Here is a 20,562-nt window from a genome sequence, read left to right on the forward strand (position 1 = left end):
CATAACTAAAAGGAATGTTCTCATGTAATAATAGAAATTACATAAGAAATAAAGTTAGAAAATTTAAAAATCCCTTTTTTGACATCTCATTTAACTTTATATATATATATATATATATATGTATGTATGTATGTATGTATGTATGTATGTGTATATATATATGTAATCTTCTTACACAATTGCATTTAAAAATCTAATAAACAATGCTACATCTCATTTAACACCTCAGTTATGAAAATCATTAACCAGTAAATATATGATAATAGTAAAAAAAATGTTATAAATGAAATTATGAAAAAAAGGTGATAAAACTAATTAGCTACTATCATTATGAAGTAGTAGTCTATGATTTTACACATCTAAAGAAGTGGAATATATAGAGTTTACTTAAAGTATATGTAAAGATTCACATTAAAAAAAAAAGATATGTAAAGTTAAAAAAAATGTATATTCTATAAATAAATAAAAAGGCATATGTAAGGTTTTTATTAACTTAAAAGAAAATGAAAAATCAATTATTAACAACAACAACAAGAATAATAATAATAATAATAATATAGGGGTAATTACATTCCCCTTCCTTGAGGTTTGAAGAAATGACACTCTACTCCAAACTTGAAAGGAAAAAATATTTTCACTCTTTACATTTGTTTAACCAAACTTTGTTAAATTAATATTAAAATATTGTGTACTAGCCTGCCTGTGCTTAAGATAGATTCCAAAATTATCCTTAATTTTAAAATTAAATTCTCTTATTTTAAAATTTTAAATTAAAGTGTATTTCAAAATATTAAGTAATGTCTTTTTCTTTTTTCTTTTTTTTTTCCCCTTTTCTTTTCCCAATGAGTTATGGAGAGATTTGGCATTTCAAATATTTTGGTATTTTATAAATTTGTATTTTAATTCTAAAGTTATGAGTAATGTCTTTACTAACCACGGTTAAACATTTATAAACAGATTCTTAAATAAATTTAAAATATTTTGTTATTAATAAAAAAAAAATGGGAGAGTTTTATTACTTATTACACCAAATATATTTGTGGGGCCCGTGGGCCTGATAGCCTCAGCCCATCATGTAGCAGGCCCAAGGCCAACGCCGAGGAGGACTGACCAGCCAAGGCTAAGTTTGGCAAAACCTCTTTTTCTGATCCACGCCGAGGACGTACTAAGGATCACTTTTGGAGGGGACAAGCCCAGAGCAAATTGTCACATTCGCATTTAATGCATTCACCTAACCCCTCTGACCGCATTAATGGGGATATAACCCCTTAGCAGGGCAACATTGATCAGAGTGAACCACTTGAGTACCGGTAAGGCCTCTGATGGGACGGATGGCCAGAAGGGAGGCGAATGGATGATCAACAGATGGAAGAAGGAGATAGGAAGATGAAGACTATATAAGAAAAGCAAGTAAAGTAAAAAGGAGGGGGGAAAAAAAAGAGAGAAGAAAAGGGTCTCCTCGGCCACGGGCCGAGGAGCATCCCCCCATTTGTAAAGAAACTCTTAGTATTTTTTATAAAGAAAGTTCATGCCTGGTGATCGACGGCCAGCGCTTAAACCTTTAACCCACTCTCTAAAAATTTATTGTTTGGACTTGTTAGGCTGAAAACCCATTCGCACTCAGGGTCAATCCAAATTGAGTCCTTACAATTGGCGCCGTCTGTGGGAAGGATTAGGGTGCTGGCCGGCGCACCAGGCGAGTGTTCTAAGTATTTGTTTTACAGTAGGTTGAAAAAAAAAAAAGGAAAGAAAAAAAAAAAAAATATATATATATATATATATATAGAAGATTTGACAGTAGAAAAAAATAAAGAAAGATCTTGATATTATTATTTCATGAATAGAAAAAGTACAAGTTACAATCAGAGGCTCAGGCAGGCATGTTTTACAAACAAATTTACAAGCTAATACTACCAGCTATTTCTACAATCAGAGGCCCAGGTAGAGCCGCCCTAAGAAAAAACTAGCCGGTGGGAAGTGTCAAGCCGTCCCTTTATTGGTATAAAGAGAATGGGAGAGCTTGACAAGAGGCAGAGAAGGGGAAGGGCAATCATGTTTCCAGGCCACCAACAACTCCCTTCTCGGCCAGGCGGAGCTGGAACAAAGAGAGGAGCAGATGCAGGGGCTCCGGGATACCTTCCCCNGAAGATTTGACAGTAGAAAAAATAAAGAAAGATCTTGATATTATTATTTCATGAATAGAAAAGACAAGTTACAATCAGAGCTCAGCAGGCATGTTTACAAACAAATTTACAAGCTAATACTACCAGCTATTTCTACAATCAGAGCCCAGGTAGACCGCCCTAAGAAAAAACTACGGTGGGAGTGTCAAGCCTCCCTTTATTGGTATAAAGAGAATGGGAGAGCTTGACAAGAGGCAGAGAAGGGAAGCAATCATGTTTCCAGGCCACCAACAACTCCCTTCTCGGCCGCGGAGCTGGAACAAAGAGAGGAGCAGATGCAGGGGCTCCGGGATACCTTCCCCATGATGTTCCCTCGATTCTCTCCGATCCTCACGATGTTCCGTTGGAGACGGCAACACTCGAGCACCGCCCATGAGGTGAATCCGCACGTCTTCCTCGCGGGGTGTGCTCCGAGGAAAGACGTTAGGTTCTCTAACACCCCCCTCTGGGACCTCGAAGGCGCCATCAGGGTTACGCCTAGACTCTGCCGCACTGAAAGCCCAGTGGGCTGCGGCCATACTGTTTTTGTCAACCGGACCCAAACCTATGGGGAAACTAGATACTTACAGAAAAATAGAAGTGGTAGACAGAACCAAGGTATTGCATGGTCCTCGGACCCAAACCTATGGTAAAACTACACACACCATTATACCTGGGTACTAGACAGAACCAAGGTATTGCATGGTCCTCGGACCTAAACCTATGGGGAAACTAGATACTTACAAAAAAATAGAAGTGGTAGACGTTACCAAGGTATTGCATGGTCCTCGGACCCAAACCTATGGGGAAACTAGATACTTATAGAAAAATAGAAGTACTAGACGTTACCAAGGTCTTGCATGGTCCTCGGACCCAAACCTATGGGGAAACTAGATACTTATAGAAAAATAGAAGTACTAGACGTTACCAAGGTATTGCATGGTCCTCAGACCCAAGCCTATGGAAAACTAGATACTTATAGAAAAATAGAAGTACTGGGCATAACTAAGGTATTGCATGGTCCTCGGACTCGAACCCATGGAGAAAATAACTATCTGGAGAAAAGCCAAAGCGTTACTTAGAGTCAAGTTATAATACGATCTTTAGATTTATATTTGAAGGATAACAGATGGTTTCATGAGGCTAACTCCAGAATAGAATACGAATATTGAGCAGATTACAATAGTAAAGCAAATAAAAGAAAACCTCATTAGTTATAAGCAAAGTATTAAGTATTCAGTTCAAACGGAAAGTATACAACTCCCTTACAACGCCACTGAGGCAAGAAACAAACTGAGATAAAAGAGAAAATAAACAAATTTATCCTATGTCATATACTAGTCCCCTCAATTCAGTGGGCAAATTAAGTCAATAAGTAAATCAAAAGGTTTGGGCCAAGGCCTAAGGGCTTGGTTTCGAAAGGTCCGTCGGAGGACTTGCCATGTCTTATGGTATTTCCTGACCCTCGGTTACAACTTCCCCCAACACCCTCTGGGGCTCAACCTCCTCGGATGGTTGATCAGTTAACGATGCATCCTCGGCGGTCTTATCGTGACTCTCAACTGCTGGTAATGAGGATCCCTCCTCGGGAGCAGCTGGTGCAGCCTCGCGAATGGCAATAGGGTAATATACCCTGTCCTCCCTTCTAAGATCAGATGAAGCATCAACCCCTGCTTGGTTGAGGGCTTCATGCCAAGTTTGAGAACAGTAATGCCTGTACACTGCAGGAACTTGAGCCCAAAGGGTGGCTTCAGTCTTAGCCACCCCATCTGCGAAAGTATCCTCCTCTGCTTTTCCACAGAGCGCGCTCAGCGTCTATTTTCGCAAATACCGCCTTGTCTTTGGCTCTCACAGCCTCGTCCCTGGCATACTCGGCAACACCTTTTTCATGGATTGCCTTGGTCAAATTTTCCTTCATATAGGTAATGTTCTCTTTGACAGTTTGTAATTAACCCTCAACATCTTGCAAGCGATTAGTTTGATCCTCAGCTTGCTTCCTGGCCACGGCTAGGTCAGAGACAGCAGTATCCCTGGCCTTCGTCATTTCTGTCAGATCATCGGTCGCCTTTTTTAGGTCGGCCTCAGATCTCTTAAGAGTATTGGCAGCCTCCAAGAACTTGTCACGCTCTTGCGCTAAGGCATTGCTATGGTCATCGACCTCCTCGCCTAACTTGAAAAGGGCCTGGATAGCCTACCAATAAAAACAAGTAACTCCGTAAAGAGAAAGAAAGATACTAAGCGGCAAACTTTGAATAAAGTAAATAGGTGCTAAAGGACCCACCATGCCTAGATACTTCTTAAGGTCGAGGACAACCTCTACCCTAGTCATATTTCTTAGCTCGGCCATGTTAGTGGGAAGAAGAAGAGATTTCTCCAGGGCCTCGGCTACAAGAGCCCCCTCGGCTCCTTGAGATTCCCGCATCGACGCGTTATCCATCAGGGGCTGATCATGGAGCATGGCAGCGGGCAGCCAGGCCTGAACCTCAGACTGCTGGCTGGCCTTCTTACTCTTCCGTTGATCACCGAGCTTCAGTTGCTTCGGAGGCCTGCGAAACCTACCCTCCTCGGGCGGGGAATGGGATTTGCTCCCATCCATTGGCTCCTTACCCTTGGAAAGTCTTTTTCTTTTCGGGTCATGAGACTCGGTAGGAGGGTCTGTTACTGTGGGAGCAGAAGACGACCTAGTTTGCACAGTTAAAATCTGGGGCGGAGGTGCTGGAGGCTGGGGCTGCGACTCTTCTGGTCCACCCTTCTTTGAACCGCCCTCGAGTAAGTCAAGAAGATTGGTTTGGGGCTGTCTTTTTAAACCCATCTCGGCTTGAGTACCAACTCTTAGGGACTGGAGATCGGCTTCGGACAAATGAGGGTCTCCTAGATCACCAGAGGGATCCTCGGACTGATCAGCTAGGTTGAACACGCTATATTCGTCCTTAGAAGAACTCAGTTCAACCACCTCCCTTGCCTTCTTAGATAGTCTTTCCTCGGCCACCGTTACTTGCTGGGATGAGGAGGGACCTGCTAGCGGAATGCCTTCAGGTATATAAGACCCCTCAGTAAATGCAAAACCGTCTTCCACCACGGTGATCTGCATAAGCCGAGGGTCACGAGCTCTAATTACGTGCTTCGGGATTGGGAATGATTTCTGAGCTGGGTCGCATCCGAGGATGTGATGAGCAGCTCTGACCTGGTTATCAGTTTCGTTTAGGAAAAGGTCCGACCTAAGAACGGTCTCCAAATCCGCTTTGTTAACCAGATGGAAATGACGTGCAAAGGCGTGCGGATCTGTGGCAAGAAAAGTGAAACTCTTATGGTTAGTCAACCAAATCGAATATACAGTTATAAAACTTGAAAATACTGAAACCTAAATTATCTCATAATTTGGATATCCTACCTGGCTCCCCCTCTACTGTTGGGCAATGAAAGTCGTTGTGCCACTCTCTCGACACTATAAGAAAATCTTGAGTCAACCCCCTGTTGGAATCAGGAAGACACTGGATGAGACGAATCCTGTCGTCCCTTGTCTTCATATAATACGTCTTACCCCTCAGGTGATGAAGGTTATAGCACCAGTTCACATCGTGGTGAGTTAGTCTCAGCCCCATTTTCTCATTCAAGATATCTACGCACCCTAATATCCTAAACACATTCGCGGCACACTGGGTAGGAGACAGGCGGAAATGCCTAAGATAATTGAGGGTCACCGGCCTCATAGGGATTCTCATCCCTTCCTCTACAAAAGCGAATATTGGGATCACAACTTCACCCTCTCTCCTCTTAAGGTACCACTCCCCTTCTTCACAGTACTTCAGACTCACATTATTGGGTATCCCATAGTCGACAATGAATTTGTTCATCATCTCGTTGGACTCAACCAATTTCTTAAACTTACCCATCCCCCCAAGAACAGCTAAAAATTCTAGAAGAAGAAAAGAAGGGATAGAACCAAGAAAAATTCAAGGGTCACTAGAAGAAGAAGACTTATAGAAGTATGACGATGCTCTTCAGGAAGATTACAAGTTGAACTAGACGCAAGTCATACGCATCAATGCTTGTAAGCGCGAAAATGAGGAAACCGGACGGTTTAAACAGGTACTTATACTCCCCCTTAGGTTCCCCAAGTGTAACTACCTGCACAAAAAAGCAGGAGATCCCCACCGAATGATTACCATCACGCCGTTGAACGTGGGAAACATGGTGCCGCCAAAATTTAATGTGGGCACACATTAAGTCTTGAAACGTAAAAAACGCGCATCGGGCAGTCAAAAAGCCGCTAGCATTAACACGAACCGAAGTGGGGTGACTCGTCTAGAGGGCCCGCAGGTATCAAAACCCTCCTCCCCGTTCGAGAGAACGTGCAGCAGGGTTTTGAGGGGCTATTGTGGGGCCCGTGGGCCTGATAGCCTCAGCCCATCATGTAGCAGGCCCAAGGCCAACGCCGAGGAAGACTGATCAGCCAAGGCTAAGTTTGGCAAAGCCTTTTTTTCTGATCCACGCCGAGGACCTCTTCGTCCTCGGCATACTAAGGATCACTTTTGGAGGGGACAAGCCCAGAGCAAACTGTCACATTCGCATTTAATGCATTCACCTAACCCCTCTGGCCGCATTAATGGGGATATAACCCCTTAGCAGGGCAACATTGATCAGAGTGAACCACTTGAGTACCGGTAAGGCTTTTGATGGGACGGATGACCAGAAGGGAGGCGAATAAATGATCAACAGATGGAAGAAGGAGATAGGAAGATGAAGACTATATAAGAAAAGCAAGTAAAGTAAAGAGGAGGGGGGAAAAAAAGAGAGAAGAAAAGGGTCTCCTCGGCCACGGGCCGAGGAGCATCCCCCCATTTGTAAAGAAACTCTTAGTATTTTTTATAAAGAAAGTTCATGCCTGGTGATCGACGGCCAGCGCCTAAACCTTTAACCCACTCTCTATAAATTTATTGTTTGGGCTGGATTGAGCTGAAAACCCATTCATATTCAGGGTCAATCCAAATTGAGTCCTTACAATATTTAATAAGATCACCCTAAAAAAAATTATCACGCGTAATGCACGAGTCTGCGACTAGTATATATATAAAAGCAGAGACCTCATGTGAGAGTGCATGAGGTCCTGCCACGTGGCACTCTAATGTTGCATTTAGACTTTTTTACCTTTTTTTATTTAGTTTTTTTTTTACTGTTACTCAATAGATCATAGTAACTTATTTTTACTATTGTTTAAATTTAACATTTTTTACCTGTTTTTATTAAGTATTTTTTACCGTTATCTAATAGATCATACTAACTTCTTTTTACTATTATATCAAATATAAGCTGTTCTAGACAATTAGACCAATTAAATCAAAAGTTATTCACTACAAAATAAACTACCTTTTAAAAGTAGACCAAATCTTATGAAAAACTCAAGCCCAGTTATTACTTTACATAATATGACCAAAGTTTGACCTTTCTCACGTGTAAGTCAAAGCAAAAACTCTTACCCTCTTACAAATGGTCTTCTTCCTCCCCCACGAATAGATGATACTTCTAGAAAATCTCATTCTCATGAAATCATGTCTCCATTTTTCCCCAATTTCAATTCAATATACTTTTGTCAATTAATAATGTTCTATGAAATTTATGCAAACAAATTCTCTGTCATCAACCAGTACCAAAAAAAAAAAAAAAATCTAGAGATCCTTGAGGTTGTTGAAATAATTGACAAGTGCATATTTCTAAAATTTATAATAACAAAAAGTCTAATAAATAGCATATACTATTTCACAAAATACCATTAACTTAATATTTTCTTTAAATAAGTTCAATGATAGGAAAGGTAAAAAACATGATCTTATACAAGAAATACCAAAAATACATGCAAAAAAGTTTTTATAGGAGGATTTATCTTTAAATGATATAAATACAATAGCAAAGATAAAATGCATTCAATGAGATCCAACAAAACTGGTTTGTTAATCATTTCAAATTATACTCATCATTTACGTAAAAAAATAATAATACATCATATTATTTATATCAAAAAATAATACATATTAATTTCAAAGTTCATTGCAAGATGTGAACTGTTAAGGTATTGCAACAATAAGTAACGTTGGTACAATAATTGGTTGATATTACATTTTGTGCGTACTTTGTGAAAGGAATGTCAAACCACAAGCACGATCATTTTGGTGTGCAAAATGTGAAACAAAAACAAATCTTTCCATCTCAAAGTTAGAGGCACTCACATTAACTACGTACTCTCCAAATATTTATAATATCTTTATCTAACTATAACTACTACTACTACACACACACACACACAATTGCAAACTACTTTAGATACATGATTCAAATTGAAGTTTTTGATGCAATTGACAAAACAAATTTTGTGATATTTAATTGAGATGCAGAGAAAATCCTAAAGAAATCTATAAGAGATTTTGCTGAAAAATAAACTGAAGTACAACTTATTTAAATTATTTTAAAACTATTGATATTGGAGAAGGAATCCCACGTGATTTGAAAAAAAAAAAAATTAGGAAAAAAATCGATTTTCCTACTTCATTTGAATGAATTCAATCTAAATGATGGTTTTGAAAATTATATAATTGCTAAGATTTTTTATGCACCTTCAAATGACAAAAAGATATGGAAGAAAAAAAAATACACAATCCAATATGTTATATTAATTCTTTTTGCTCCACTATTCCAAAATTAACAAAAATAAAAAATAAAAGCATTTACAAAAAAAACTGTCACATCATTGAAATTTAATATAAATGCAAATACCTATGAAAAATCTTAGCGACAAAGTCAAAACTTTGTAAGATCCAATCAAGAATCTCCCGGTACCAATTCATTAAAGATTAACACAAATGATGCAACAAAAAGAAAAATGATGAAAGCTCAAAAATTGAACAAATATGGATAGACTAAACTTCAAACATTGAAGATGGAGAAATTGATGATGATAACAAGCGTCACCATACCACAATAACAAAGCATTGAAGAAACCAAAAAAAAAAAAAAATTGTAATGAAGCTTTTTATTACGTTACATAATAAAAATTAATAATATAGAATGAATTAATATGCTTTTATCAACTTTTATTATATAATATTACCCCAAAATTGTTTTAATTATTGCTCATTACTTAAACAAAATAATTATAATAGATAGGGTAAAATATTATTTTGGTCCCTAAAGTTTACCAAAAGTTTGTTTTTCACCCTTAAACTTTAGGAAGTTTATTTTTCGTTCCTAAACTATTGGAAAGTTCATATTTCGTCCCAAACTATTGAAAACGTTTTATTTATGTCATTAAACTTTACTAAAAGTTTGCTTTTCATCTCTAAACTATTTAAAAAGTTCATTTTTCATCCTTATTTTTGTTTCTATACTATTAAAAAAAACTCTTTATAAAGTTTAGCGATAAAAAACAAATTTTTAGTAAAGTTTAAGGACCAAGATAGTATTTTACCCTAATAGATATATGTGTGCAATTTATAATTGTTACTTTTTATGACAAACTCATTACGAACAAAGTTTTATAATAAATATGCTATAATATATGTATAATATTTTCCAAAATCAAATTTACATAAAACATTATAACATTATCTGTGCATCGCACGAGCAACTTACTAGTAGTTAATAAATGCTGCGAAGGTAATAAACTTTATTAGAAGCTATTTTAATAAAATAAATTATGAAAAAAGAAATAGAAAACTGGGGAATCTGGGTAACTAAACTCCAAAATCAAACTTTATAGTTAGTTGGCCCGGTTCAGGAAGAATATAAGATATTAGCATCTCGAGCCTAAAAGGGTCGATTTTCGGTAAGAAATCGACCCTTTAAAAATCGGTTTCTATGTTTTGACGTGGAAAGTATCCTACCTGGAAATCGAGTCTTATAAACTCGGTTTTTATATAGAGCCTTAAAAGCTCGATTTTAGTGGCTTGATATGCCACGTTTACGACACATAGATCTCGAGGTTTAGAGAGTCGGTTTGCTAAAAGTGAAACCGAGTCTCAGAAACTCGATTTTCTAACAGTGATCAGCATCTGACACGTGGTCTGTCTCTCAGTACTGTCTCTCAGTCCTTCAGTTCATGTGAAGGAGCTTCAGCTCTGTCTCTCAGTACTGTCTCTCAGTCCTTCAGTTCACTTCATTAGTCCTTGTTCAGTTCACTTTATTTGTCTCATATGTTCACTGCATTTTTCTCTTACATGTGTTCCTAAAGAGCAACAATTTCACGTGAAGGAGTTCACTTCAGCTCTGTCTCTCAGTACTGTCTCTCAGTCCTTCAGTTTACTTCATTAGTCCTTGTTCAGTTCACTTCATTTGTCTCATATGTTCACTGCATTTTTCTCTTACATGTTCACTTTTACTTTCACCTTTGCTTAATTTCAAAGCAGCTTAACTGAGTCTTCCCTCTCTCACTCTCCCTCTCACTCTCATACAATCCCAGCACATCCTCATGTCAGGTAAGGGTCTCACTCTCTTGTTTGTTGTTTGGTGTAAGGGTCTTTAATTTATTTATATATATATATATATATATTTTTTTTTTGCTTGAGTATGAAATTATAATCATTGATTTGGTGATGTAATTGCTTCATTTTGGTTTTGCCATCTACTAAAAATATCAAATGTTGCTCCAAAAAATAAGAGCTGCCCCTTACAAAAAAGTATTAAATAATTTAAGAACGTTGAGATCTATTTCAATCCAATTTTGACCACTTCAGTCCATTTAGTCAATTTTGGTCCATTTTGGTCCACATTGGTCCATGCAGGTCACTTTGGTCATTTGCTCTTTTTTGTCCACTTCGGTCCACTTCGGTCTCTTAAGTCCACTTCAGTCAATTCGGTACATTCAGTCCACTTTGGTCATTCACTCTTTTTGGTCCATTTCGGTCCCATAGGTACACTTTAGTGCATTCAGTCCAATTTAGTCTATTCGGTCCATTTTGGTCTATTAGGTCCACCTTGGTACATCCAGTCCACTTTAGTCCACTTCAGTCCATTCGGTATATTCAGTCGAGTTTGGTCATTCACTCTTTTTGGTCCATTTCGGTCCTATAGGTACACTTTAGTCCATTCGGTCCATTTTGGTCTATTGGGTCCACCTTGGTGCATCGAGTCCACTTCGGTCCACTTCAGTCCATTCGGTCCATCCAGTCCAATTCGGTCCAAGTTAATATAAATCATAAGAAAATAAAATAGTCATTTAACATAAACGTGTAATGTGATAAAACCACTGAAATCCCATCAATTAGAGTAAATATTATTCTCTAAACTCTGATTTCATTTTTTTGCTTGGGTATGAAAGAATGATTGATATATATTTAAGATGTATTCTTGGTTTATTTGTATTGTTAGGTTTTTAATGATTATATTGTTGTTTGGTTTGATTTTTTTATTTATATTTTTGTTAGAGCTGATTTGAAATTTTGCAATGGGATGACTTTTGTCTTTAGATTTTATTTTATTATTATTTTTTTTTTTTGTGTTAGTATCAAATGATAATGATTGTGTGCGTGTATGTGATGTGGGGTGAGTATACAACTAGTAAAATATAGGACTACTAAAAGTCGTATATTTTATAAATATATAGATAGAAAATTTTTTGTAATTGATGTTAAATGAAAGAGAGAAAAATATGTCACTAACATATTATACTTGACTCTCTAATAGGTTCACAATCTCTGAAAAATATTGAGTTAAATGTATATTTCGGTGGACCTCTTGACAATCCTGGAGGGATTGATGGATTCCCATTTAGAGGGGAGGGTATCGAATGCTACTATATGATGATACGTCGTAAATTGAAGACGTTGAATGATTTGAAGAGGAAAATAATGGATTAATTGAATTTGAACCGTGCTTGGTATGACATAAAGATTACTTATCGATACTCACAAGAAGTCCTTCATGAACGGATAAATTACGGTATATGGAAATCAAAGAAGACAAACATGTAAAAAATGATGTTAATAGATCCAGAAAATGCCCAAGTAAATGCTGCTGAGTTGTACGTAAGTTTGAGGCGTTTGCAGAAGTTTATACTGAGACGGTGCAACAAACAACTACGTCTTTACAATTTACAGCCCTAGATGATGGATGCACTATAATGGAGATTATACAATGGAGAGTATACAATGGCAGGTTATACGCTCCCAAGTCAAGATCATGTTGCCAATACTGGTGAAACCGTCCATCCTCAAGAACACATTTAGAAGAGGAAGACGAAGACGAAGATCATGCTATGAATGATGTGAAAATGTTGATGATGTGGACGAGTACGAAGAGAGGATTGACCGAGGGACTTTGAGTACGATTGTGGATGACCATGAAGTTGTTCCCATTTTTGAAGAGGAAAATATGGAGAACCATGATGAACGTGATGCAGACGATGATATTGGCGTCCAGCATGATACAAATACGAGCACTGCCTACGCACCTCCTAGCGAGTCCTTTTACGCAAATACTTGGGAAAATATGGTTGATCCTTCATTCTTCAGATACCATTTGTTTCTACTTGGGAAGATGGGATGCATTTTAGTAAAGGGTTGACTTTTGCAAATAAAGAGGCGGTGAAGCGTGCATTGATAATATACGCAGCAAGTGATAATAGAAATTTATTATCCGGAGGTCAACCACAACTAAATTGTGCGCCGCATGCATTGACACCAACTGTAAGTGTACGTTGGGGCATTCAAGAAGATAAACTTAATGGTCTCTGGATGGTCACATCTTATGTGGGTCCACATACTTGTATACCCTTTGGTCGGCGAAGAGACGGTAAAATGATGGATTCTAATTTTGTTGCATCAGAAATTATGGGAAAATTGCGACAAAAGCACACTACTCCTATTGATGAGCTGGGAGATCATACATACTAAGTATAACCATGAACTTTCTTACTATAAGTATGTGACGCAAAACAAAAGGCAATTGCTAAGATATATGGGATTGGGAGGAGTCTTACCAGAGGTGCGAAAGTTGTTTTTGTTGGCATACTTGGATCAGGATTCGGGTACCCAGTACAGCTATTACACCATACCTAGGGGCATAGATGATACTACGTTACTGCGCTATGTATTTTGGGCGTTCGCTCCATGCATTGCTGCATTCAGATATTGCAGGCCGGTGATCAGTATTGATGGGACTCATTTGTATGGTAAATATCGAGGGGTGTTGATGATTGCAATGGCAACCGATGCTAACCAAAAGGTTCTGCCTCTCGCCTTTGCTGTTGTAGACAAGGAGTCAGGGGCTAGTTGGGGATGGTTTTTAGAGTGTCTCAGAAACCCATTTAAAAGTATGTGAAGAGAAACAAGGTCATAACATACCCCACCACGAAAGAAATGGTGCAAGCGAAGAACTGGATTCTATAAACTCAAAAGTGATGCTGCGTAGGGGAATGACAGGGCATGCTTAGCTGTAATTATTCAAAATTGGAATGGGGAAGTGTTAAAAGCTATGGTGAAGCAAATAAAAATGTGTAAACCGAAAGTGGCAGAAGCAATTAGATGAGCAACCCAATTAGCTAAGCAAGAAAATCTCAACAAGGTTATAATTGAGAGTGATGCCAAATTATGCACAGATCCTACGAACAAATTTAAGGCCTAAGCGGGAGTCAAAACCTATCGTTGAAGATGTGAGAGAGCAATCTGTATGTCTGGGGAATTTGAGATTAGCTGGGTTCAAAAATAAGGCAACAACGCAGTACCTGCTTTTGCAAATTGGGCTCTAAAGACAAAGGCTTTTAGTATTATCCTCTGTAATAGCTTTCCATCTAATCTAATCTAATCTATCTTCTTTATTTAATTGTATGACCACATGCAAAGTCACAATCACAGACATATCATCATCATCAGATTTCTTTATTGTTTATAAAATAAATAATAATAATAAGTTGAAAGAAAGAAAGGGCAGGTGCAGTGATGAATCCAAATAAATAAATAAAAATGAGAGGGATTTGGAATCGGTGGTAGGGAGATTTTGAGAGATTGATTTATTGATTGACTGGCCTGGGTTGAGGAGGGTTGCTGCTTTTTTGAGTTGAGTATATAGCAGCAATTTTGATTTTACTCTTTATGGCTCTCTATGAATTAGAATTAGAAATTGATTATAAAAAGTTAAGAAAATAAAAAGAGGGATTTGGGCGTGACTCAGCACAGCAGGTTGGTTGGAGTTTGATCGTGAATGTTCTTTAAATTAAAGGTCTTGGGCTTGGGTCAGTTGGGTGTGGCCCGTGGCTAAAGAGGGATTTGGGCCTATCTCAGCACGTGTTTATTTCATTTTAGTGTGTAATAAATGAGTAGTAACTAAATTAGTTGGAATTAGATTCAATGTTTAATGGGCTTTTTATTTAACAAAGATTCACACCCCTCCTGTTTTCTTTGGTTTTTTTCTAGCGTCATTCGGTTATGGAATTAGGGTCCGTTTAGATACAGTTAAAAATTAAAAATTAAAAATTAAAAACTGAAAATACTGTAACAAAATAATTTTTAAATGTGTAGATAATACCGTGAGACCTATTTTTAATGAAAAAATTACTGAAAAGTGAAATTTGTGGGTCCGTAAACAGTAAAATTTGTGTGAAAAAGTCAAATGTAAAAACTATTATAAAAAAAAAGTCAACAGTAATGAACAGTACAAAAAGCCGACTGGGAAAGCTAAAAAGTAAAAAAAAAAAAAAAAAAGCAAACGCATTTGGGAAGCGCAAAACACGCTTCCAAACGCACACTAGGAGACCGTTTGGGTGGCACATTTTGCTGCGTTGCGTTTTGCTTTTTTCTTTTTTTTTTTTTTCCTCACGCGGTTCAGTCCACTGTTTTTCACTGTAGCAGTACTGTAGCGGCTACTGTTCATTGAACAGTAGCCGCAAAGTTTGACTTTTCAGCACAATTTTACTGTTCATGGACCCACAAATTTCACTTTTCAACAACTTTTTCATTAAAAATGGTCCCACGATACTATTCCACACAAGTTTTCTCCCCTAGAGAGAGCTTTCTTCCTAGAAGCCTTCTTTGTGAGAGTTCTTTGCTACCTATTCTCCTACTATTACCTTGTTCACCTACTACCTTGTTCCTACAAACCTTGTAACTAGGACTAGTTCAAGTTTTGTAACTGTTGATCTATTCTGAGATCTTGTATTCACTACTACTACTGTAAGTGTTTAACTCTACTTTCAATAAAGAAGTATTTTCAGTTAACTCTATGTTCATTATGTTCATTATACTACTTGTTGCTACCGCCACCATGGACGGATTACCGCCATACTGGACGGTTCTAAATTGCTTTTGAATTATTTACTTTGAATTATTTTGTTATACTGCTTGGCTGGTTCTACCGCCTTATTTTGCTAACATTACTTTCAAGTTATATATATATGTGGGGGGAAAAGCCTAAAGCTACTTAATGGGCCCGGAACCCACTGATTAAGGGCCATGGTGCTTCCTAGAATTAATAAACGGTTGGGGCGACCCACCTAAAGCAGGAAGCCCTGAAGCAGAAGGGGAGTGCCGTCCGAGGAGGCTACCATTTGTCCGAGGATGTCTTTCTCCTCGGCTATGATAAGCTTTGATCAAACGAATGTGTGAAAAGTCCGTCTAACCTCCCCAACAATCCCAACGGTGATGATGGACTCTGGGTGGATCCGGAAATGATCATAACTAGAAAATATCTGAAGGAAAGGCTGGTACCACCGCATTTAATGCACTGCAACAGCTTTTCTGGCCGCATTTATGTGGAGAAGACCCCTGAACAGTGCACCCTCACCTACCGCCACTCACAACGAACTAAAGTAGACACACGACATGACATGCACTCGAGTGGATGCGTGGATGAAGGACAAGTGGACGATGGAGATTATAGGAAGGGATGCTATATAAAGAAGAAGGATCCCTGATAAGAGGGGAGGAGAGGGAAAAAAGGGAGAAAAACTTGACTAGAGCTCTAAACGTTGTAATCGCTGTTTATTCAATAAAGCACCTCTTCGGACATTCATTCATGGAGTTATCCGATCTTTAGTTCACGCTATCATTATTGCATGTGACCTAGCTGACTGCTCTGTACTTCATAACCAGCCCAGCTCTTTCGCCCACTCTCTATAAATTTATTGTTCTGGGTTCGTTGGGCCTATAACCAATCCCTTTTGGGCTTAGGCTACAAAAATCGACCCTACAATATATATATATATATATATATTGTATACTTAAATGCAATAAATGAAAAACTTTATAAATTTCACAATAAATGGAAACTAATTATTTTGAAATTAGTTGATTACTATTTAAGCAATGCCATCCCACATGAAGTAGATTGAACCTATATATATGTTGGGGATATGAAGAAGCCTATTTGTGAAAAAATGGTCCTAAGAAACAAGAACCTAACCTAACTTAAAATGCAAGGGGAGAAGATGGTACCTCGAAAACGGTATCAAGCAAATTTAAATAGGATTCCTGTCAATTATAACTGTCATTAAAGGACATTTGAAAAATAAATATAAGCCATTTAACAACTACAAGAGGCATGTAGAGAACCTCAAGAGGTGCCAAGCACTCGGTCTTATGATGGAAAAAAAATGCTTGGTATGGTAATTGCAGCCATCAATAGATAGAAACAAATTCGAACATAAGAATTGGGTTAGAAACAAAGGGGATAGAATTAGATGATTGGTATAGGCATATCCATATAGCATTATTAAAAAAAAAAAATATATATATATATATATAGATTTCTGAGTTTTGGTTTCAATTTTTCCCTAACTATTGTATTCTCTGGGGAGACAAACGGACCGTAAAGACTCCGGAGAGTGGAAGAGAAAATGTTGGTGGGAAATGAACCAATTTAATGTGTTGAAATTGGAATGGAATTCAAAACGACGTCATCTCAACTCAAGCGACATAATTCCGTTTTCGCGCGCTTCGGCGCTTGAAATATCGCCCCCTCTCTCTTCCCCAAATTCATAGACCCTTTAAACGTATTGTTTCAAGGTTTTTAAGACCACTGTTGTTGGGTTTTTTTTTTTTTTTTTTTTAATGGAACTTTTTTTGGACTTGTTTCTAAGTTATGTGTCAAGGTTCACTTTGATTGTTTTTGTTTTAATTATAAATTTCAGTTGGATTTGTTGAACCATATATAGTATTGATTTAACCCCAATAATTTATTAGGATGTTCAATGTTGCTGTTAAAATGGAGAATACTGGTTTAAATCACAAAGTTTATTATTTAGTGGATTTATGAATTAATTAATTACCAATTAAAACAATTATGTGAACCCAATTTAAGTTGTGCAACTGGAGATAAAAGGAAATAGTGAATCATTTTCAAAACTTAAATTATTCACCTGTCAAAATTATCAGCTTCCTTCTAATATTTCCACTTCTAAAGTTAATAATTGAACTCGGTAATTCTCTTTGCTATAAAATGTATTTCAAAATTGATTGGATTTTCATAAAGATAGTAAAACTGATAAATTAAATTAATTTTGTTAGAAATTTGTCAAAAATTGATTAGATTTTTTTGTTTAGTAATTCTATTATACCAGATATGCCATAAAACCAGGAAAAAACCGATTAGATCTAAGCCTTATCAAAGTCAAGGGAAATTACATTTTTAAACAAAAGAAGTTCTATTACAATAGAGCTAAGCCTCATCAAAGTCAAGGGCTACCAAATTAACTACCATAGGACAGGAGGTACGTAGGTGTACAAAATATACTTTAGAACTTATGTAGTGCCCAACCAATGCATCGGCAGGCACACTGGTTTATTTCACGGAAGACATGGTTGATTGTGTTTGCGTGGAAGTTGCTCAAGAAGGTGCCTCCAATCAGAAAGCATAAGTTCCAACATAAGATTTGTGGCATGGCTGTTGGTGAGTAAGTTGACAATGCATTTTCTCTTACCCGTCTGCAATATATAGGTACAGACCACAAAGCTAATGCAACCGCCTAATCAAAAAGTGAGTGCATAAGACATTATTGTAGCTGTTACCACAAAGCTAATGCAACCACCTGATCAAAAAGTGAGTAACTTTTGAGTTTGATTGAGATCAGGTTTTTCTTTTCTTTTTTCTTTTTTTAAGGGGGCTGTGAATGTGATGCTTAATTTTTTTTTTTTTTTTCTTCTTCCTTTTCTTACATTAAGTGGGAGTAGAGATATTCAAAACCAAAGTCTCTTTTTAGGCTTTTAATGATAATCAAACAATATCAAGAAGAAGGCATGAACAAATACTTAGCCCAGATCAAGAAATACGAGCATTTCCAATTAGCTTTTTGAGAAACCCTTTTGACTTACGCATTAGAAAGTTTCCCACCAACAAATTGCTAATGGCTCATTTAGTTGTATTTTTTTCTTTCTTACAATAAGTGGGAGTAGAGATATTCAAAACCAAAGTCTCCTTATGATGAGAACCAAACACTATATCACTGAATCATAAGACTCTTAACTTTTTTTTAGGTATGTTCTTTTGAAATCTAAAGTAATACTATAAACTATAGAGTTTCACACGATTTCAAATATTGATACCTCATCCACCATTAAATAAAAATGCTATAACGAATAAAAAAAAATACAATATGTTTCACATAGTCGATATTGTTTCAATCAATAAATCTCCATGTCCACAACTCTGATATAAAACCAAGAGAAGAGGATCACTCATTTTCTAATTGGTCCTTTTAAGCAGGAGTGGTTTTCCTAATACATTATTTAGTAGGAATGCTTCCACCATATGGTGGTCAAAATTGCTTCTCAACAAGCATGATCCACGTTTTGCAGTCTAATATATAGAGACAAAAATGTTAATTTTATTTCATTTTTATCTGCTATAAGCCATAGGATATGCTAACATTTGTTTTCTAGAACAAATATATTAATAACACAATTGGAAAGTACTGGAACGCTTAAAAATTACTTCAAGGAATAGAAACCCAAGCATGGTTTTTTGAACACAAGTACCCAGCTAAGTCACAAAAGATGTTTTTCTACCCTGAAATTTTTGAGGTGCCATGTAACAATGACACTTTCTAACTAAGCCTTGAACTTATCAGACAGGATTTGAAGTAGTCTCTTCACCTAGCAAGGTTTTGAAGATTATCCAAGAGTACATTCAATTAGACCAGATTGTTAGGGTTTGTGCCCTAAAATCCAATTTATTGGCATGTCATGAATAATTAAATTTCTTAATTATATGAGACCATTTATGAACTAATAGGACATTATCTTAGTCCATGAGATGCATAGTATGTGATTTATGTGAAAAGTCACAGAAAGATATAAATCACAAGTTCTTTGTAAACTCAGAATTTTAGTTCGTAGTCGATGATGAAATTGGGTGTTTCATCTGCGAAGACTATAACATATCAACTAAGATGATTTGTCTTGATCATGGAAGTGGAGACTTCTAGTTGGTATGTTAATATGTTTTAAGAGTTAAGACATATTGAACTGGACCGCTGTGAGATTTATTATTCTCCTAATGACTGTCAAATGAATAATAAAGTTCACGATTTCTATTTACATCAACTCTAAATCCTGAGAGAATAATGAACTTGATCATGAGATGTAGGTTGCTTTGATATATCAGGAGTGAGATCTATAAGTTATGGTCAAAATCTCAGTATGTTGGGCAGCCGCATTTAGTGTTGATGGAACATATATTTTCAAGATGGAATTCATAATCTCTTAACGGAGATATAAAATATTTCCTTGAGATAAGTTTAATGAGTTTGGTTATTCAGAGTGTTAGGCCCAACCACTTTAGTAAAGAGTTACTAAAGTATATATTTATGGAATTGGATTTCATAAATATATTATGAATAACATAAAGGATTAAACCGGGTACTCAAGGATTAAGATGTAGTAATCTTCAAAGTGGCAGTCAATATTAAAGACTTTGTATTACTACGAATATTTTAATGAAGGGGTTGAATGTATAATAAAGTCTTGGGATATAATTTATAGATAAGGCCTAGAGTGCAATTATATTCTTATAGTGGTATTGAATATAATTAATGGTAACTTTGAACTTGTCAAGAGTTGACGGAAAAGCCCAAGGTCCATTGGAACTAGTGTCTTATTGGTTCCTTTGGTCCCATCTCAAGCCACAAACTAAAGCCCAATTGGGTAGGCCCAAAAGGCTAACCCAATTAAAAATCAGTCATTATTTAATAAGTGTTATTAAATAAAGAAACTATGAGAATGGTTTTAACGTACGTAAGATGAAAAAAAAAAAAAAAATCAGTTTTTCTCCACAAGGAGAAGAAGAAGGATTTTTCTTTGAGAATCTACGTACAAAAGACTGATTGAGAGACCACACATCTTGGGCACCATGTGGAATTGAGATGAAGATTGAAGGTATTCTCAAGTTTGGTTTTGAAATTCACTGCACCAAGGTACGCTTTCTA

At 36.8% G+C, this 20,562-nt stretch overlaps 1 protein-coding gene across 1 annotated transcript; it reads left to right on the forward strand.

The window, feature by feature from the left end:
- Positions 1-13,106: 13,106 nt before the first annotated feature.
- On the forward strand, positions 13,107-13,469 carry LOC136068723 (uncharacterized). Its single transcript, XM_065776244.1, has one exon. The coding sequence runs from the start codon at positions 13,107-13,109 to the stop codon at positions 13,467-13,469; it is 363 nt and encodes a 120-aa protein (XP_065632316.1).
- Positions 13,470-20,562: the final 7,093 nt, after the last annotated feature.

Source organism: Quercus suber, unplaced genomic scaffold (genome assembly GCF_002906115.3).
Source record: "Quercus suber isolate HL8 unplaced genomic scaffold, Cork oak 2.0 scaffold_131, whole genome shotgun sequence".
Lineage (NCBI taxonomy): Eukaryota > Viridiplantae > Streptophyta > Magnoliopsida > Fagales > Fagaceae > Quercus > Quercus suber.